The 20,739-nt window shown below is 55.0% G+C and overlaps 1 protein-coding gene across 2 annotated transcripts in view; it reads left to right on the top strand.

Annotated features, from left to right (window-relative positions):
* Positions 1-20,667, top strand: part of SAMD4B (sterile alpha motif domain containing 4B) — a 37,675-nt gene extending 17,008 nt beyond the window's left edge. For both annotated transcript variants that reach the window (XM_039246303.1, XM_039246296.1), the window contains exons 3-13: positions 6,134-6,604; positions 11,719-11,958; positions 12,504-12,613; positions 12,753-12,839; positions 13,539-13,881; positions 14,547-14,632; positions 15,132-15,250; positions 15,801-15,999; positions 16,158-16,281; positions 18,203-18,286; positions 18,496-20,667. In XM_039246303.1, the coding sequence (XP_039102234.1) occupies positions 6,134-6,604; positions 11,719-11,958; positions 12,504-12,613; positions 12,753-12,839; positions 13,539-13,881; positions 14,547-14,632; positions 15,132-15,250; positions 15,801-15,999; positions 16,158-16,281; positions 18,203-18,286; positions 18,496-18,524 (1,892 nt within the window). In that variant the 3' untranslated portion in view covers positions 18,525-20,667. The remainder of the gene's footprint in view (positions 1-6,133; positions 6,605-11,718; positions 11,959-12,503; positions 12,614-12,752; positions 12,840-13,538; positions 13,882-14,546; positions 14,633-15,131; positions 15,251-15,800; positions 16,000-16,157; positions 16,282-18,202; positions 18,287-18,495) is intronic.
* The last annotated feature ends 72 nt before the right edge of the window (positions 20,668-20,739 follow it).

Genomic DNA, 20,739 nt, shown 5'->3' with positions numbered 1-20,739 from the left:
ACTGCTAGTTTGGAGTGATGTGGATGTAAAAGATTCCTTGTTACCACATGTCCTTAAAAAAGACATGGCATGCTTTATACCAAGAACCTGATGCTCATCCCAGATGGTTTGCATTGGGATTTGGGGGTCATGCCTAGCCAGGGTTGAGAATCGATGTGGGGTGAATTCACTGATGAATGAAAATATGAATACAAGGTCTTCAGCCGCAGCCTCATGTCATATGGTGAGAATATATAATAGACTGCTGCTTAGACGGATGGAGAGGTAGGGAAAACTTAGAATGAGAGAAGGAGGGCTGTGGTGTACATCAGTCAGCAGGAAGCCTGCCAGGACTAGAGGAGAACATGACTAGAAGGAGAAGTGGTCACAGAGGTAAATTCTATAGGCTCTCGAATGCCTCTTTCTTAATAGACATGGGGTCTCCGGAGCACCTGGGTTGCTCAGTCGGTTGAGCGTCCAACTTCGGTTCAGGTCATGATCTTGCAGTTTCTGAGTTCGAGCCCCATATTGGGCTTGCTGGGGTCAGCACAGAACCCACTTGGATCCCCTTTTCCCCTCTCTCCCCCTACCCTGCTTGCGCACGCTTCTCCCCCCTGCAAAAAATAAGTAAACATTAAAAAACTTAATAATAATAATAGACATGGGGGCTCAATGACTAAGGAGGCCTATGTCTGCTGCCTCGGTCCTCCCCTCAAGTAGAACAGCCCCCTTGCCTTATTTGTGAAGGAAAGAGCTTCTTCCTGGGCCTAGAGGCCTGCCCTGTGGGAGGAACTGTGCACCCTCTGACTTTCTTCCCTGGTTTGTTATGGCCTCCCCATTCCCTTCTGTTTCCCAACTTGTGTCATCGCTCACATCACCTGGTGGGAGGGAAGTGACTCTTAAAATCCAGCCCCCGACCCCGACCCAACCCACGAAGTCGGAATCCTGAGGGGATGGGCCTGGGAACACATACCCAGGTTCTTCTGCTGACTAGACAGTTTGAGAGATGGTACCCTGTTGGATGGTTCATCTGTTCCGGGACACGAGACGAGGAATCAGTACATATGAGGGTTCTAGATCTAACTCTGCCACTGAAACCTCTTGTGCATTGGACCAGCTCTACCCCCCTTGAGCCTGAGGATCCATATCTGGACAGTGAGAGGGTTGTTCTAGATACTCTCCAAGTGCCTCTTGGCCCTGAAATAACGCACCAAAGAAGGCAGAGCCACGGCCAAGCATATTACTTTGGGGGCTCAGCACATTTTTCTAAAGTAATAGCTCTTAATGTTTTATGAGATGGGGGGGGGGGGGCGCCTGGGTGGCTCGGTTGGTTGAGTGTCCAACTCTCGATTTTGGTTCAGGTCATGATCTCAGGATTGTGGGATTGAGCCCACTGAGTGTAGAGGCTGATTAAGGTTCTCTCTCTCTCTCTGCTCCTCTCCCTTGTGCTCTCTCTTGGAAAAAAAGGAAGGGAGGGAGGAAGGGAAGAAGGAAAGAAAGAAATGGGCAGATGGGGCACCTGGTGGTTCAGATGGTTAAGCATCTGACTCTTGATTTCGGCTCAGACTATGATCTCACAGTTTGTGGGATTAAGCCTTGCGTTGGGCTCTGCACTGACAGCACAGCACAGAGCCTACTTGGGATTTTCTCTCTCTGCCCCTTTCCTGCTCATTGCATTTGTATGCTCTCCCCCCAACCCCGCTCTCAAATAAAACGGACTTTAAAAAAAAAAAAAAAGGCAGGGAGTGCAGAGGACTTGATCTAGGCAAGTGAGCCCCAACCCTGACTTCATGTCAGAATCACTCAGGGACTTTATAAAACTAATCTGAGGCCTAGGTCCTATCCCCAACGAGTCTGATACTTTTTAAGCTTCCTAGTTGGCTCTTGCATGCATCCAGTGGAGAAGCGCTTGTCCTGATACTGACGCTGATTCTGGGTGGGCCCAGGAGGCGGTGACCTGCTGGGAGTGGGGAGTTGGGCCTGCAGAAGGGGGATCTGGTCTGGGCCATTCCTTCCTCTCAAGCAGTTGCGAGGGTTTCAGGAAATCCCCCAGCCCAGGCAGCCAGCGTTGGTTTCACGGAAGCAGGATCTGAAACAGTACCCAGGAACAGAAAAGCCATACCCTGAGGGTCTCTGGAACCAGAAGGAGAGGCCCCAGGTTTCCCCGTGTTGTCTACTTCTCCCGGGGCCGTCTTCCCTGCCTGTTGGAGCTATGTGAGGAGTGCTGGTCCTCTCTTTCCTCCCGATGCTGACTTGGACTAAAGGACTGGAGCCAGGAAAGCTGAAATCCCCTTCGCTCCCTGGTCCTTCGGCTTCCTGGGCCACATTTACTGCATTTTTTTCCTCCTCCTGTCCTCTGAGTCAGAGCCCATGTATCCAGCAGGTTTGAGCTCCTCCTTCTCTGGCTCACTGAATCTGGGTGGGGAAACTGAGGTCAGTAGGGGGCCGTGGCTGAATGAGTCACCAGAGCTCAACTTGCATGCCTCCACCCTCCCTTTCAAGCTCTACTGACACAGTTCATCAAACAAAAATGCTAGCCCCCTGGGCCTCCCCTGTGTTTGTGTGAGCAGGGGTGAGGTAGAGGGGGGCGTGCTTGCAGCCAAACCCCAGGCCCCGTGACAGTGCCTGAGGCTGCCACAATTGTTGCCACAGCCCGGCACTTAAAAATGGATTTGCTCTGTGGCAGTCTCCAAGGTAGGTTTGGGTCCTGTGATTTGCCAGGACCCAGGGTCATGGCCTACTTAGTTCTGGTCACCTGGCCAAGAAGGATGCTCAGGAACAGTCTCTCAGGCCCTCTCCATGCCTGCAGAGTCCAGGTTTGCAGCTTGGGGAGCAGCAGCCCTCGGTATCGCAGCGCTCCCAGCCCCTCCCCTGTCCTCCCACCTCCAGACTTTCATCACTGCTTGTTGTGCCTCGAGCTCAGAGGAATCAGAGAGACGTCTGTTTTTGGTAAATAACTGCGTGAAATCCCCCACCCCTGTTGGGAATCTTACGGGGGAGTCCCAGATGTGCCCTCCCGTATTCGTTGCTCCCCACGGCCCGAAACAGCGTGGGCTCTAGATCTTTAACCAAAAGCAATGACAATATTTAAGATGCCTGGAATACTTAACACGTGTCAGGTGCTTTGCATGATTGCCTCATTGAATCTTCACAACAGCCCTGCGACGTAGTGGCTTTTGCTACCCCCACTGCACAGAAGAGGAGACCAGGCTCAAGGAGCTTAAAGGACTGGCCTATGATTATGTTGAGCTAGGTCATGGAGGAAGAGGTGGATTTTGAATCCAGGCAAGTTTGCCTGTTGAACTTGTGCCCTCGCTCAGTATACTCTACTAGGACATAAGAGGGTCATCTGAGGTCAGGGGGATCCTCGAGAGGGCACGTTATACACACATGGAAGCCACTACCTTCCAGGAGACCATCTGGGTTCAATTGTGCAGGTATTCATTGGGCCCCTGCTGTGCCTCAGCTCTGGGCCAGACTTTTCTGATCTGAGCCGGAAACAAAGTTTCATCCCCACCCGTCATCTGCAGCCCCAGCTGGGCTCACCCCAAGGGGCCTGAGGCTGCGCAAATTCCTTGGACCAGTTCCAGTGCTCACTGATGCTTCCCAGTCATGGGAGGCCCGCCCTCCCCGCCGCACCGCTGCACAGACCCGTGAACACACATTTCCCCAGGGTCAGCCTCCAGTCGTCCAAAACCACTCTCTCCTTTTTCCGCGGTAGAACAAGGTCCTTCATTGAGCCCAGCCCTTGGGACTATTCTGTCACGTCTCCTGGCAGTACCAGAGGAGAAGCTGCGTCCCTTAGCCCTGGGGTCCTGGCAGTATTCTGGGGTGGGGGAGGGACTAGACAAGGCCTCTCTCTGTCCCAGATGCCACTGGCTATTCTGTAAGGCCTAAACAACAGCGATTGAGAACATCAGTGTAGGGCTGGAAGGAGTAGGCTGACTGTTGGAGGAGAAGGGAGAAAAATACCAGTTACTGAGTCATACTAAGTGCTCACTGTGGGCAGAGACTCTGTCAGGTGCTTTACATGCACGGTCTCCCTAAATCCTCTCAGCAGACCTATAATCTCTCTTTTCCCAAGGTGGAAACATATTGCCCAGGCAACGGCATAACACAGCTGGGATGTAAGTCTCTGACTTTCTGTCCCTGATCTTCATCGCTATATTTCTCCTTCTCGTCAAGAGCCAGAAACTCAGGGATTAAGTCAGGAGAATGGGGTGCCAGGGTATTTGTTTCTATATGATCTCGTGCCATTTGGAGGTGGGAGGGTGGGAAAGGTGAAGACTTCCTGAAGTCAGGAGGGCCTGTCCCACCTCAGAAACATCCTTAGATATGGAGATGATGTAAGAGACAGCCTTGTAGTCATGGGGAGCTGGTTCAGCAAGGTTTCCTAGCCTTGAGTGGAAGGTCCTGAGTGAGATCTGGAAAGCCAGGGATGGCAGAGGGGAAGGGGTGGAGAGCAAGAGACTTGGCATTGGTGAACTAGTATAGTACTGTTGGTAAAAGTTCCTCCCAATTCTGGAGCTGACAGACCTGGCTGTCAGTTTGAGGAAGTGATTCCACATCCTGGAATTTAGTCCCTCATCCATAAAGTGGCGATATTAAAAAGAGTTGAAGGTGAGGTTCTTAGCATAGTATTTGGCATGTAGTAAATGCTCAATAAATGTTATCATTATCATTATTATTATGTAGCATTACTGTTCTGTTTTGGCCAGTACTGTGGGCATAGCAAGAGTTGATGGCTCTGAATGAATGGATGAATCCCTGGGCACTTCATTAGGGGTTCTTTATGAAGCTTAGAGCAGAGAGTCCCAGGCCAAGAGAATGTGTAGTTATATGGTGAGTTGGGAGTCATGTATGATTCATTTTCTTAGGGCTACGGATGTTAAGTGTTTCCTTTGCCCTGTCAGCATTTTCTGCCATCCTGCAGTCCATGGAGCTAGTCACAGAAGTGGTAACAAGGTTTTCAGGGAGGACAGTCAGACCCGTAACAGTTCCTTCCCAAGGCCTCCTTTGTGTGTGGCAGGTCTGGGGCCATATAACTTTCGGAGTGCCCTTCTGGGTCAGAAGGGGAAACCTGGCTCATCTCTATGAGACCGATTTAGGCCCTCGCACTGTGAGATGGGAGGGAGATGTCATCAGATCACCGTGGCATGGACTGGCCCGTGAGGCTTCCTGGAGGAGGGCACGTTTAGGCAGTCCATTAGAAGACAGAGAATGTGAATGGGAGGAAGATTATTGTACGTTCAAGCCTCGGATCTCAATGGGAGTGTGGAAACTTGGATGAATGTGGTGCGAAGAGAGCCCCAGGGAAGGCGGGGGTATCCCACATCTTTATCTGGAGGGATAGGAGGTGGGGAGCACCCTAAAAATGAAGGTGCTGTTGACTAGGAGTTCCTGAACTTGAGTCTGTTGGTTGCCTTTGTAAGCGCCCGGTCAGGAACATAACATCTTGGTGTGCTTTTAGGAAGAGAAATGGGACCAATTGGAAGAGGATAATCTAGAGGCTGGTCTCTGCCAGTTAAAAAAACAGCAAGCATTTAGTAAATATATTCTTTTATATGCCTGGCCACTTTCCATTCTTTATTAGCCTACTGGATCTCAAAGCAACACTGTGAATTGGGTACTGTAATTATCCCCAAAACTTTTCGGGTAAGGAAATCCGTGTGCACATGAGGTTCGAGGTGACTCGCCCAAGACCTAGCTAATAAGTTGGAGAGTCCAAACTGTCTGATTCCAGAGCCCAAACTTTTAACCATCATATTCCACTGTCATCCACTGTCAGGAAGGAGACTCTTTTGACAGGGGAAAGGAGATAGAGGCCATGAAGAGAAAGAACAAGGATATGGCAGCATGGGCAGGCCTGGGGACATCAGGAAGAGCTCAGTTTCCACAGTAGCAAGTTTGGCTGATTGGGGCCACAGCAGGTGTTGGGAGAGTAGGAGTGTTGGAACCAGGAAAAATTACTGTGGAATAGGGCGAGTGCGTTTGGTCTCACATCTGTGAAGGGCAAGCTCAGAGGTCGGGGGGTCATGAAGGGAGAAGGGAAAGGAGGTTGGAGCTGAGGGAGCGGGCTGTAGGCAGCCCTTCCGAGTTTCTAGCGAGTCCCCCACCCTGGCCCCCCTCACGTTCTCTTTTGCTCCGTCTGCAGCCATCGTCAGCCAGTGGCAGCAGGAGTCCAAAGAGAAGGTGGTGTCCCTCCTGCTGTCCCACCTGCCCCTGCTTCAGCCAGGCAACACGGAGGCCAAGTCAGAGTACATGAGGCTGCTGCAGAAGGTGCTGGCCTACTCGATCGAGAGCAATGCCTTCATCGAGGAGAGCCGCCAGCTGCTCTCTTACGCCCTCATCCACCCGGCCACCACGCTGGAGGACCGCAACGCGCTGGCCCTCTGGCTGAGCCACCTGGAAGAGCGGCTGGCCAGCGGCTTCCGCACCCGGCCTGAGCCCGCCTACCACTCACGCCAAGGCTCTGATGAGTGGGGCGGCCCTGCAGAGCTGGGCCCCGGGGAGGCAGGGTCAGGCTGGCAGGACAAGCCACCCCGGGAAAACGGACACGTGCCCTTCCACCCATCCAGCTCAGTGCCGCCAGCCATCAACAGTATTGGGAGCAGCGCCAACACAGGTGAGGCAGTGGGGGTCCCAGGAAGCCACACCCTATTTGATAAAGGTCAACCTGGGCTCTCTCTTTACTTGCCCTTTGGTCCTGGGCACATCTCACAACTTACCTGGGCCTCAGCTTCCTGACACAGTGCAGAGGCCGTGAATTGACACTCCAGGAGCCATATCTGACCTTCACACGTTTTGTTGAGCCCAAACGCAGTGAAGCTCTGGTTTTGTCTTGTTATGTTTTAAAATAAATTTGGTTGGGGCGTCTGGGTGGCTTAGTCGGTTAAGCGTCCGACTTTCGCTTAGGTCATGATCTCACGGTTCATGGGTTCGAGCCCCGCGTCGGGCTCTGTGCTGACTGCCAGTTCAGAGCCTGGAGCCTGTTTCAGAGTCTGTCACTCCCTCTCTCTCTCTGACCCTCCCCTGCTCACTCTGTCTCTCTCTCTCTCTCCTAGAAATAAATTAAAAAAAAAAAATTTTAAAAAAAGAAAATAAATAAAATAAAATAAATTTGGTCACATAAGAAATTGAGAATTTTCTCCTAAAAATCCAGATTTCAGCTCCTCTTAAAAAGGGGAAAAATCTGAAAACTCAAAGTTTGTATTCCTGTAGCAGCAGTAAGATGGGGTTGAATGTTGTCCACCCCCTCCAGACCCTGCACACGTACCTCAGTTGGCCTCTGGCCCCACCACCTCCCTCTGGGCTAGTCTGGCACCTACCCAGCCTCTGAAAGTATTAAGTTAATGACCCAAATCTAAGGTGCGTTCCAGCTTAGACGTGGTGGATGTGTGTATATGGCTTTGGCTAATAGATTGTTTCTGAGAAACCCGTGTGTGTGTGAGCCTGTTTACATAGAAGATGTAATTCACACACTCAGTGGCCTTAGTAACAGTAGGTGATGTGACGGAGGACTGACTGCCATAAGCATTTTTCTCACATGATCTCATTTAATGCTGGCCACAGCCTTGTCAGCCCCGTTCTATAGATGAGAACACTGAGACTCAGAGAGGAGAAGTCATGTATTCAAGGTTACACACAGAACAAGTAGTAGAACTGGCCAAGGTTCCGACCGAGGCGGTCTGACACTAGAGCCTGCCTCTGGCCACAGTGCTCTTCTCCAGCGAGGTGGTCTAGAAAGGACTGTCTTGGTAAGCACCCCAGGGGCTGGAGTGAGCAGGAAGGAGGAGCTCGTGTTCTAGTGAGTTTATGAAATACTAGTTGCAATGAACAGGGTAAGGGAGAGTGGCATTTCCAAAACTTGGTGAGGTAATAGCACCTGACTTCAGGTGAGAGGTTTCCAAGATTTAACCTCAGGATGGCTGGTCCCCTTTGGCTGTCTGGTACCAGCTAAAGCAAGCAAAGAGAGTGGCGGTGAAATGTCATCCATGCCAGTGGGTGAGGTGAACCCTGGGTCTCTGGGACCCAGCTCTGTGGCACCTGGTACACACCCTTTATTCCCGAGTGTCTTTCTTCCCCTAGTTTAATATGGATGTGCTGGCCGCCTGCATCCCTTCTAGGTGTTGGTAAGAATCAGGAAAAGCGGGCGCCTGGGTGGCTCAGTCAGTTGAGCATCCAACTTCAGCTCAGGTCATGATCTCGCAGTTCATGGGTTCGAGCCCCGCATCAGGCTCTGTGCTGACAGCTCAGAGCCTGAAGCCTGTCTTTAGATTCTGTGTCCCCTTTCTCTCTGAGCCTCCCCTGCTTGCTCGCTCGCGCTCTCTCTCTCTCTCAAAAATAAATAAAACATTAAAAAAAAAAAAAAAGAATCAGGGAAAACGGGGGGATGGGAGCGCATTTCTGGCAACTGAAGCAACCCGGAGGGTGTTAGACCTTGTTTTATAGTCTCAGAGCATCATAGTTTCTGGGTCCAGATTTGGAAAACATACTAATAATGATCATTCTAGCTAAGATTATTGAGCATTCAGTCTTTTTCGAAAGCTGCTTTGAGAACTTTATGCATATAAATTCTTTGGCTGAGTCGCACAAAAGTCACTTGCCCCAGGTGGTGTAGCCAGAATTGAAATCCAGGCAGTCTGGCTCCACACCTCATACTTGTCACTACTATGTGACATTGCCTCCACCTAAAAGTGACCCTCCCACAGATGCTTAGACCTCATTAAGAGGAGAGGCAACCCTTGCAGGGCCCCCATACTCTTCTTCCTCCCCCAGTGGGGATAGCAGCTATGAAAGGACTAAGTCGGGACAGTGTCAGAAAGGGGGTGTGAACCAGAAGAAAGGAAATGGGCATTCCAGGTAGGGGACACGGCATGAAAGGAAGGCACGGGGTAGCAAATTGGAGTATGCAGACAGGTCTGGCTGGGATGGAGACGTGCAGGGACTTAAACGAGTAATTGCAGTAGCAAACATCCATGTTCACTATGTGCCCGCCCCTGTGCCAAGGACATTACTTGGAATCGGAGGCAGAGGGGGCAAATGAAGTGACTGCCCGGGATCGTAAAATTAATAGGCGGCAGAGCCAGAATTTTAGTGCAGATCTCTCTTGGCTCCCAGATCTCAGTGTATTAGGACCACATTCTGGGGGGCCTTGAAGCATAGGGTGAAGCATTTTAATTTCAAGCAGTTGCAGGAAACAGGAAACCATTAACATATTTTTGAGTGGGGAGCAGCAAGGACTGGCCTGTAAGGGCAGGCAGGGTGGGTTTGGGGTGCTGCCAAGGACAGACCAGGGTTTCTTGGAGAGTGTGAGGCCCTGGATCTCCGGCTGGCGTTCCTGTTTTTCTAGCCCTCATGCTGTGGCCAGCCTCCACGCCAGTGCCTGGCCAAGCAGCGCTCCTTGCTCCTCGGGAACTGCAGGATCATTCCAATCAAGATAATTTCCTGCCCTCTCAGCCTTGCCTGCCTCCTTGGCTGAGAGGGGAGGAGGAGGAAGCCATAGGCACCGAGACAGGCCGAGAAAGAAAAAGAAAGAAAAAAGCAAAAACCTATACCAAGTCTCCTAGGCCTAAAAGGTGCCATTTTCTGGAAGTGCAGAGGCTTGGAAGGAGCCCTGAGCAGAGGACCCCAGAGGTCACAGCAGAGGTGGAGGCTGGCCTTAGGGGGTGGGTCAGTGCCCTGCCCTCTCCCTCAGGTGATGTCCCTGTCATAGTTGAGGGATGTAGTTTAGAGCCTGTACCAGGCTGGTCGTCCTTCCTGGGCTGAGTGTCAGCGGAGGACTGGCAGGCCTCCCAGCCCTTCTGTCAGAAACAAGGCTGGGGCTCCTAGGTCCCTGCCTCCCAGCTTCTCTGGGGACTGGGTCAGAGGGCTCCTGTTCCCTGAGCCCTGATGTTCTCACCTACCCAGGGTGAGATGTTTTGGCTTCGTTTCCTTGTCTTTTTCTTTGACTTGGTGTACTGCTGGATTCCCTGGGTTAAACTTAGAGGCACCCTTAGGTCCACGGGTGCCCTCTTTGGCTTTTATGAAACTGAGGGCTCTGCCCCTGATCATGGCAATGCAGAGATGATTGGGTGGGGCTGCTGGTCTACAGGAGCCCAGAGTCCAGTGCGGGCAGCAGGCGGCTGGTGATGGAGGCAGTAAATGCTAGGCTGGAGGCAGTAGTACCAGGCCCCAGGGGATGCAGAGGAAGAAGTCACGGAAGAGGTGACCCTTGAGTGAGGAGTGAAGGCTGAAGTGCTGGCAGAGAAGGGTGGAAGAGCAAGGAACTAGGAGAGGGAAGAGCTGATGTAAAGGTCTGGAAGCTCATGGGAACTTGCCCTGTCCTGAGAATGATTACAATCAAGTTGAATCCCTTTACCTGCCTCAGGAATGGGATGGGTGGAGGGTGTGAAACATCTTGTGGAGGAAGGCCTCAGTTCACACTGAGTCCCTGGGCCTCATGGGTAGCTGATTGTAGCTCAGTACCAGAAAAATCTCTGGGGGGTTGTAAGGCCCAATGACAGGGATGTTGAGGAAGCAGTTTATGTATTTCATTCATTCATTTTCTTTACAAAACCTAATGAAGCAAGTCCTCAGGGCCAGCCCCCACTGTGATCACTGACAGCACGCTGACGTGATCACAGATCTTGTATTGTGGCAGGGGGCATACAGTTAATAAGCATGTAAATAAATAACTCGGTAAGATCGTTTCAGGATGTGGTAGGTGGTGAGGAGAAGATAAGAGTCCTATGATGGAGTAACCAAGATGGGTGGGGGCAGCTAGTCAGGGAAGGCCTTGGAAGAGATGACACTTGCCTGAGGTGAGGTTTGAGGAAGCCAACTGCTGATATCAGGAAGACAGGAAGAAAGCAAGTGCACAGTCTGAGGTGGGACAGCTTGAGTGTTCCAGGAACAAATGGGGGTGGGGGCGGGGAAGTAAGAGCCAAAAAGGCTTGAACTGACGGATGAGTTGTGGGAGGTAAGAGGTCAAAGGTGAGGGGCGCCTGGGTGGCTTAGTCGGTTAAGCGTCCGACTTTCGCTTAGGTCATGATCTCGTGGTTCGTGGGTTCGAGCCCCGCGTCTGGCTCTGTGCTGACTGCCAGCTCAGAGCCTGGAGCCTTTTTCAGAGTCTGTGTCTCCCTCCCTCTCTGACCCTCCCCTGCTCACGCTGTCTCTCTCTCTCTCTCCTAGAAATAAATAAAAATATTTAAAAAAAAAAAAAAAAGTTGCTGATGAGCAATTTTAATAAAAATTATAAAAAAAAAAAAAAAAAAAAAGAGGTCAAAGGTGAGCAGGGCCCAGGTCCTGCCAGGCCTTATAGGCATGTGGAAGCATTTGAAGTTTATGCTTGGCATGAAGGGACGTCATTGGCGGGATTTAAGGCAGGGATTGACTTGGTCAGATTTGAGTTTGTAGAAGGATCAACGTGGATTCTGCGAGGTGAATGGACTGTAGGAGGCAAGAAACCAGTAAGGAGGCCATGGCAGGAATTCCAGCAAGGGACACCGGTGACTCAGACCAGGGTGCTGGAAGAGGAGGGAGAGAGATTCCAAGACATGGCTGAGAGCTTGCCAGTGGGTTGCGTGTGGGGAGTGAGGGTACGAGCAGTATCTGGGACATGGTTCGCCTCACACCCCAGGGCCCCTTCCCCCTGTTGGATTCCTGGGCTGAGCTGCCATCCACGGCACCAGCCAGGGGACACGATCTCCCGTGGTCAGATCGTCATGCCTGACCTCTTGCCTCTCCCCCTCTGGCCAGGTCTCCCCTGCCAAATTCACCCCAGCCCGCTGAAGCGCTCCATGTCGCTCATCCCCACGAGCCCCCAGGCCCCTGGTGAGTGGCCGAGTCCGGAGGAGCTCGGGGCCCGGGCTGCTTTCACCGCGCCCGACCACGCACCCCTCTCACCCCAGAGCAGCGTGGCCTCCTCTGGCAGTGAGCAGACGGAGGAGCAGGGCTCCAGCCGGAACACCTTCCAGGAGGACGGCAGCGGCATGAAAGGTATGACGGGGAGGGCAGCGCTCACACCCTCTGAGGAGAGGCTTCTGCGTGGCTTGGAGGACAGAAGGGAGCTGGGAGCTGCCCCCTTCCTGTCACCCTCTACTCCCCGCCCCACCGCCCCCAGGCAGAGACAGGTCTGAGGGGAGGAGAGAGTCCCTGCCGTTAGGGCTGAAGACTGAGCAGAGGGATCCCCACAGGCCTGTCCCATGGGAGGAGTCCCCACCCTTGGATCCCATAGCCTGACAAGGAGGCCAGGACACAGTGGTAGCTGATGGAACAGAGGTTCTAGGAAGACTTCTAGAGACAGTGAGGCCATCCTCAGCAGCTCGGAAGGGTCAGATGTCCTGAACTCAGGGAAGGCCATCTAGAAGGGTGTGACTGGGCAGAAGAAGTGGCTGTGGGACCCTTGGCTTCCCCCTTACTCCTCCCAGTTTTCTGCAGTCCTTACTGTTGCCTCTGGTTTATTCCTGGTTCCTCCCCACGCCCCTGCCTCTGCCTTGGTCACAAGGGCCACGCTCCTGACCTCTTGCTCTCCTTTTCCACAGATGTACCCTCGTGGCTCAAGAGCCTCCGCTTGCACAAGTACGCGGCCCTCTTCTCACAGATGAGCTACGAGGAGATGATGACGCTGACTGAGCAGCACCTGGAGTCTCAGGTGAAGCCAAGGGGACCGTCAGGGAAGGTGTTGGGGGTGGCGCCATTTTGACAGTACCCTTGAAGCCCAAGCATCTGGCATCTCTTCAGGCCTTGTTGGAGCACCCCAAAGTATCTAACCCCTTCTGCCCCTACCACAGAATGTCACCAAAGGTGCCCGCCACAAGATAGCCCTCAGCATCCAGAAGCTGCGTGAGAGGCAGAGCGTCCTCAAGTCCCTGGAGAAGGTGAGGACCTGGTATCCCCCTCTCCAAGGCCAGCTGGCTGCCCACTGGCTCTGGGTAGCCTCCCCGTGGGGCCTTCACAACCCTCAGGTGTGACGTCCAGTAGTCCCAGCCCTAGGGAGGGAGGCCTAGAGCAAGTCAGATCACAGGGGTCACTTGCCTGTGACTGAGAGGCTCCCCTGTTTGTCCCGGACTGCGTCTCCACACTTTGTTAAACTCAGTCCCTTCTGTCCCCTTTCTTTTCCACTTCTGACTGGCATTCCTGATGGAGCAGAATGTCTCCCTGCGTGCATGATCTCTCTTTTCGTTTGATTCTCATCCACTCGCTCCCCTCCATACGTTCCTTGGTTTGCACTCCTTTTCCCCTTTCCCTGCCACTTGTCTTCTGGTTCCCACCCCCACCCCCAGGGTCTTGATTTTAATCTCTGGGGCTGAATCTTGTCCCATTCTTGGTGGGACCCTGAGACCCCAGCACCAGACCTCCTGGAGCCCCATGGAATTTCCCCTTGAAGGGGGAAGAGGGACATGTGTACACAGATGTGTATGTATGTGTGCGCTTGCAGTGCCCTTACCTCCCTTCTCTGAGGCTAGGACCCAGGGTTCTACCAGCCCTCACCGAGCTCTGTCTGACCTCACTTGTGGGGTCGTTCTAAGTAGCTGTAGGGGTCAGCACGTGACCCTGGATGTGTCCTTCCTACTCAGGATGTGCTGGAAGGCGGGAATCTGCGGAATGCTCTGCAGGAGCTGCAGCAGATCATTATCACCCCCATCAAGGCCTACAGCGTCCTCCAGGCCACTGTGGCTGCTGCTGCTGCCACCACCCCTACTGCCAAGGACGGGAGCCGGGGAGAGCCACCGCTGCCAGGTGCTGAGCCTCCCCTGGCTCACCCCGGCACAGACCAGGGCACTGAGGCCAAGGACCCTCCAGCCGCGGAGAGCTACCCCCCTCCACCAGCTCCAGCTCCTGCTGATGGCAGTGAGCCAGCCCCAGCTCCCGTCGCCGACGGAGACATCCCCAGCCAGTTTACACGGGTGATGGGCAAAGGTGAGGCCACCTAAGGCCTGGGAAGTTCTGGGACAGGGGGCCAATTGGACCAGTTGTCAGGGATCAAAGCCAAGTTAAATGGTGGGGGCAGAGCTTTTTTAAAGTACCCTGGGAACTCGATCACTTCGGAGAGTGGCTGAGACTGAAAGTAGCAAGTGTGTCCAGAGCAGACAGATTCCAGCCTCTCACCGGAGAGATTCTGCCCTCCGGTATGTCCGGGGTGATGGAAGGAGACAGCTCTTACTTCAGAGTGGCTCCAGCCCGAGCAGAAGACCAGCCACTGTGCCCGTGGAAATGGTGGACAGTACAAGGCAAAGGCATTGGTTCTTTCACAGGGGACTAAAGTCCGCAGGACAGCTATGATGAAACTCCTAATGGGCTCAGCCTTTCCTAAGGCAGCATGGCATAGCAGATTTTACCCTTGGGTCCATGTCATTTTAGCTGTGTGACCTGGGGCCAATGATTCAGCCACTCTGTGCCACTTTGGTGGGCTTTGTATATCCTGATGATAGCCAGGAGCTATGCCTGGCACCTAGCTAGAACTCCTCCAGCCTGAGTTTCCTCTTCCTCCAGTGCTGGCAGTGCTGGCCGGCCGGGGCTGGCGGGGCTAGACCGCGGCAGAGGCCATGCTGGGGCTGACTGTACCCCTTTCTCTCGTCCCTCAGTGTGCACCCAGCTGCTGGTGTCCCGACCAGACGAGGAGAACATCACCAGTTACCTCCAGCTCATTGAAAAGTGCCTGACTCATGAGGTGAGGCCTTCTCTAGAGTCCCTCGAAGGGGAGGGCTGGCCCGTCCCTCCCAGGCTCCACATTCCTCATGTGGCCCTCAGGGCCCTGCCCGGCTGGCACCCACCCCCTTTTGCAGCCCTCGTCTCTCACCAGTGTTGGCCTCAGTGGAGGCCCTGAGCTCTCCTTCTCAGAGCCTTAATACCTACTCTTCTGGGAGTCCGTTTCCCCTCCCTCCTGTTGGTCCCTCGGCTCTCATTTCCAGCGTACGTACCTCAGGGACGCTGTCACCGGGCCTTCGGAGCAGATCAGTCTTATGCTCCTGGGCATCTCCCTCACGGGGTTCATCGCAGTTCAGATCGTGTGTGTGTCTTCTCAACTAAGCTGGGAGCTCTGTGTGCACCGGTCACCCCTGCACCCCAGCATTGCCCGGCACCGAGCAGGCAGGCAGGGAATATGTGAGTGGGTGAACGGAAGGCAGATCTGAAAGTATGCCCTCCCCGCTTCACCCTCCCAATGCTAGGCGTTCACGGAGACGCAGAAGAAACGGCTGCTCTCCTGGAAACAGCAAGTGCTGAAGCTCCTCCGGACCTTCCCGCGCAAAGCCGCGCTAGAGATGCAGAGCTACCGGCAGCAGAAGGGGTGAGGGGCCGCGGGGGCACAGGGGCCTTCCTTTCCTAGGCCCTTGTCAATGGGTGGAGAGCACGGAGAGGACCAGTGGCGTTCCGGGCCGGGAACTGGTTGTCCTCATTCAATCCACAGAGTGACCTCATACAGGTCACCCAGTGAAGACTTTCCCAGAAGAAAATCAGGGTGTTCTTACCACTAGAGTGGGGTGCGGAGCTGGCAAAAAGCAGCACCTGTCCCTTTGCCTGTCCCTTGTTCTCTTCAGCTGTGTGCAGGGGGCTCTGAAGTCCTCACCCAAAATAGTACATATCGCACTTGAGCACTGAAGTTAGAAGTGCCCTAGGTGGATGTGAGGAAACCTTTGTTCGCTCCCGTCTCCATCCTGGGGGTTCCTTGGGGCGGGAGAAGAGAGCGTGTGTGATGCGAGGGCTGGGACGGGGTCCTTGCTCAGAGCAGGGCTGTGTTCTGTCCTTCCCATGGGGATCGTGTGGGAGGTGAGGAAGGGACGGGCAGAGGGGCCCCCTCCCCATCCACCTAAACTGACACCCTGCCTTCTCTCTCACAGCTGGGCCTTCGGCTCCAACTCACTTCCCATAGCTGGCTCTGTGGGGATGGGGGTGGCCCGGCGGACCCAGCGGCAGTTCCCCATGCCTCCCAGGGCCCTCCCGCCCGGCAGGATGGGCCTTCTGAGCCCTTCGGGCATTGGGGGCATCTCCCCGCGACATGCCCTCACTAGCCCCAGTCTCGGGGGCCAGGGCCGACAGGTGAGCCAGCCAGAAGCAGGGGGCCCGGTGCTCCTGGGGTTGGGGTGGCGGTGCCTGGGCTGTGCGTGTCCATACCTTTGCATGTGGGCCCGACTCCCGGGCGCCCGGGCCTCTTCCCGCTCAGCTCACCACCTTCTCCCTCCCCGTGCCCTGTGCAGAGCCTATGGTTTGCCAACCCCGGGGGCAGCAACAGCATGCCCAGCCAGAGCCGCAGCTCCGTGCAGCGCACCCACTCCCTCCCGGTCCACTCGTCGCCCCAGGCCATCCTCATGTTCCCTCCAGGTAAACTGCCCTGCCCTTGGCGCTCTGCCTCCACAGCACCCTTCGCGGCCTTTCCCCACGGTCCTTTTCTCCCCTGCTCGGGCACCTCTCCCTCTCCTTCCCGCCACTGTGCACCCATCTTCCCACATCATGGCTTTTCTTGTACCCTCCCTCGTGCCCCACTTCAGTTTTCTTTCTCAGACCCTGCTTTCTCTCAGTCTCCTGTCCGCTCCCCTGCATCTCCTCACCTCTCCCTTCCTGTGTCACAATCTTTGAGTCCTTCTTGGTCTCTGTCACCATCTCTTTAGAGGGTCATTGAACATTGAGTCTGGAAGGGGTGGAGGGGATAACAGAGCATCGAGGGCTTCTGTGGGGGGGAGTCCCGCGTGGCAGCGCCCCGGGATTCTTCCAGGCAGAAACCAGGCAAGAGTCAGTTCCCGGATCAGGTTCTACACTAAAGAGTCTGTGAGGAAAGAGCTCTTTTCCCCCTGTTCACAGGCCAGCCGAGAGATGAGAGCAGAATGAAGGTGAAGCGGGCAAAAGGGGGCTTAGAGGAAGCCAGCCTTGCCTTGCTCGTCAAGGGGGGATGACCCGCACCCTGCGCCCGGCCTGCTGCCAGCCACGGAGGCTGCCTCTAGAGAGGTCTCAGCTTTGCAGCTGAGGGGGCCGCCTGGCTAGCTCCTCCGTAGAGCATGCAACACTTGATGTTGCCATTGTGAGTTCCACCCTCCACATCGGAGGTGGAGTTGCTCAAAAAAAAATTTAATTAGATTTGCAGGTGACCCTAAGCTCTTTGTGTCATAAACTGCCAAATCAGCGGGGATTTTTGATTTAGCAGATTATGTGAATTGCCATCTGTCACAGGCAGAGGCCCTGTCCATTGTGTTCATCTTAGCGTCGGGCTTGGCACGAGGCAGGCATCCATGACCGGGCTAAACGGCCGGATGGATGACCTGCACGAGCAGAAAAATGGAAACCGTTCCCTTTGTGGGCTGGGCCGTGTGTCCCGCTGCTTTCCCCGCAACTGGCTGGGCACATAGGCCCAGCCGCACACATGAGGGCACTGGTGTTCTGCCCGTCAGGCCAGTCCTGAATCTAACACTGAAAAGGTGACCTGCCCAAGGTCAAAAAAAGTTTTTTGCTAAGAAGAGACAGTTAGGTGTCCGACGTGGCCGGTGCTCAGGGTTCGTTGGGAACGTGAGGGCAGGTGAGACTGCAAGGGGAGCGGCGGCCTCTGACTCAGGCAGAAAGCTCGGGCTCCCCCCTGAGCGGCCCCAGGAGCCAAGGAGGGGGTTTCCAGCAGCGTGGGGCGGGGTCAGGTCGGCTCAGGGAGTGTCCTCTGGTGTCCCAGACACCAGAGCAGGAGGGCCCTCTGAGAGGTGGCTTGAGGACAAGCCCCAGGGCCGCCGTCCTGATTTGCCCCGCCTGCTGGGCCTGCCCAGATGACGCCCTGCCCGGAGAAGCAAGTCCAAGTGGTGATGGGAAGGGTTCTAATGAAGCTTCTGCACCAAGTACAGGGCAGGTCATCTGTCCAGGAGTCCGGGGCTGCCCAGGGCCTGGGGCACACCCCCAGACTGTGCCTGGGGCAGCGTATAGCGTGTGGCCTCCAGGAAGCCCCCTCGGCTTCCCAGCACTCCCCGGGTCTGCTGATCAGGCTTCGTCTGCACTGTCGAGCCCCTGCCCTGGCTGGCGCTGCCTCTGCCCGCACCATGACGCACCCAGGCCCGCCTGTGTCCTTCATCTGTGCCCAGTCAGCCCTTCCGTCCGGGCTGTGCCGCGCCTCACACGCCGTGTTTCGGTCTCTTGCCTCCCTCTGCCTCCCTCCTTTCCCTCTTATCCCTCCCGGCCCCTCCCCCATGCCCTTGCATCTAGTCCTTTGTGTCCCACGTCCCGCTTTCCACCTCAGTTCAGCGCTCATGCCTCCCTTCTCTCTCGCCCTCAGACTGCCCGGTCCCTGGGCCTGACCTGGAGATCAATCCCACTCTGGAGTCTCTGTGTCTGAGCATGACAGAACACGCCTTGGGGGGTGAGCATTTCCTCTTCCCCTGACCCAGCTCCCACCTACCCGGCAGCGTCTCCGCCTCTGAACTGAGCAACTCAGAGCATCCTGAGGGGTCCCTAGGGGAGGCCAGCCTCCAGGGAGGGCCTGACCGGGATGACAGGCTGCCCGAGCGCCTTTTCCTGGGCCTCCCGCCAGCTGCTGATCTTCCTCCCTTCCTCCCTCTCTTACCACAGATGGGACAGACAAAACCTCCACCATCTGACGGGACCCACAGCCCAGCGCACCCATAGGCTCCCTGGGCGGCGGGCGGGGGCCAACCCCCAACGGGCTTCTCCGCGACAGCGAGAGGGAGGGCTGGCTCAGCTATACATTCTAGTATTTTTCTACTCTCTCACCCTTTTAACTTTTGTTTAACATTGGCACACGCCTTGCTCACTCCCAGGCCCGTCCAGGGGCCTCTGCCGAGGCTCAGGGAGGTAGGGGGCAGCCAGGATAAAGGGGCAGGGACCGGCCAGCCCGACCGCCCCTCCTTCCCTCCCTCCTCCCCAGCCTGGCCCCGTCCCACCCCTGCCTCCTCCGGACTTCGGCCCCCTGCCCCTCCCAGGGGAGCTGCTCCCCCCTGTCTTGCGGGGCCTCCTCAGAACCATCTGATGTTCGTGGGGAGAGAGTGGGATGGGTAACCTGCTCCCCGGGATGTTATTTGAGAGGGGCCGAGGAGAAGGTGCTGGGTGAGGGGAGGAGCCCCTTCCTCTCCCCTCACCACCTTCTTCCCCATTCTCGTCATTCCCCAAGGACAGGAGCCACCCTCCTTTCCCTCACTTCCTTTTGCCCTGTTTATCAGAGGTTCTCTACAATTAATTTCTTAGGCCTATTTAAGATGCATATTTATATAGTTCTTAACGGTTTTCCTCTCTGATCATTCCCTCTCATTTTTAGAATCCCCAGGCCTCTCTCTGAGCCAAGAAAGTGGCAGGGGGAGCCTGAATTTTACAAGGGGAGGGGGCAGAGCCCCCTCCTCCAGACCCCCTAGCCCTTCCCCACTCCCCCCCAGCCCTGGCTCCCCAGATGCAGAGGTTGAAGGCTGGGAGCCAGGGCAGCAAGTGAGGTCAGGAAGTCTGTTGCCTTAACATCCCCTTCCCACAACCAACATACCCTTGTCCACTCCCAGGTCTGCTTGCTAAAGACTCGGGGGTCAGGAATGAGGGAAAGGGGATTGTTTGGTTTTTGGTTTCTTTCCCCGCCCACTTTTCTTTCATCCTCCCCCCCCCCATTCTGTCATGACCTCACTTAAGTGGAACACTAGATCATACCCAGAGATTTGTCCCAGCCGTGGGGTCGTACAGACCCTCTGGCCTCTGTTCCTGCTGAGGGGTTGTGCTGGGGCCCAGGTGGAGGGAGGGGATTTGGGGGTTCAGGCTGTGGGGAAGCCAGGGTCCCCTATTCCAACCCCCTCTTCCTACTCAATCCCCCCACACCCCCCCCACTGGGACATTCTCAAGCTTTTCACACCGAAAAGGAAAAAAAAATGTTATTTTTAGATACATTTTATGAATAACTTTTGTTATGAATATGGCTGGTAACCATTGTGTATGTTATTAAAGATACAAAATGTTGGGAAAAAACAAAAAACCAAAAAAAAAAAATTTTAAAACCACCGCCCTCCCTGCACTCTCACCCCATTCCCCAGACCTTCTTGCCTCTGCCCTCCTGGTCTGGCCCTCCCTCAGCTCTGAGCCCAGGGAGTGGGAGGAAGCCGGGGGGGAGGGTGGCCCTGGGGATCCGTGAGGTCCCCACCTCCTCTCCCAGTGCCGGGCTGGGTGGGGTGTCAGGTTTATTTATGTACCTCTTGCACACTCATCAACCTATGCAAGTCCCCACCCCGGCCCCGCCATGTTTCTGTGCCTTTGCTCATTCCCCTCAAGCTCCCAGGGCTTCTCCAGTCCCCCTCCCAGCAGCCCCGGGAAGTGGGATGGACAGGGGCCACCTCGTTTGGAATCAGCAGGGTGTCCCTCTTACAGGACCCTCACCGCCTCCCAGCCAAGTCCCGTCTTCTTTGCTACCCATCAGGGTGAGCAGGCTCTGCCTGGCACTGGGAGGTGGTGAGGGGACACCCCCCACACAGTGGGAGACCAGAGCTGCCCCCCTCCCCCCACCTGACAGCAGAGTGTGCAGGACGCAGGCGGCCCCACTCTGACGGGCAGGACCCCGACCCTCTTCTGCTCCAGCCCCTCCCAGCAGCCCCCCCCACCATGATTTCACCCGCCCACCTATCCCCGGCCCCACTGGCAGAATCAGCTTTGAGTAACTGTACAGTTTTTCTCGCTGTTGGAGAAGACTTACTTGTTGGAGTTTCACTTGTTTAATGGTCTGGGCTTATTTTGGAAAAAAAAAAAAACAAGAAACAAAAACAAAAAAAAGGATTCTGACCTTTGTTACGCTACATTTTCTGGAAAACCCAGTGGCCTTGAGCTGAGGCC

The sequence above is a fragment of the Hyaena hyaena genome, unplaced genomic scaffold (assembly GCF_003009895.1).
Source record: "Hyaena hyaena isolate Hyena2069 unplaced genomic scaffold, ASM300989v1 scaffold_9, whole genome shotgun sequence".
Classification (NCBI taxonomy): Eukaryota; Metazoa; Chordata; class Mammalia; order Carnivora; family Hyaenidae; genus Hyaena; species Hyaena hyaena.
Note: the sequence above shows the minus strand (reverse complement) of the source record. Positions and strands in the feature narration are given on the sequence as shown.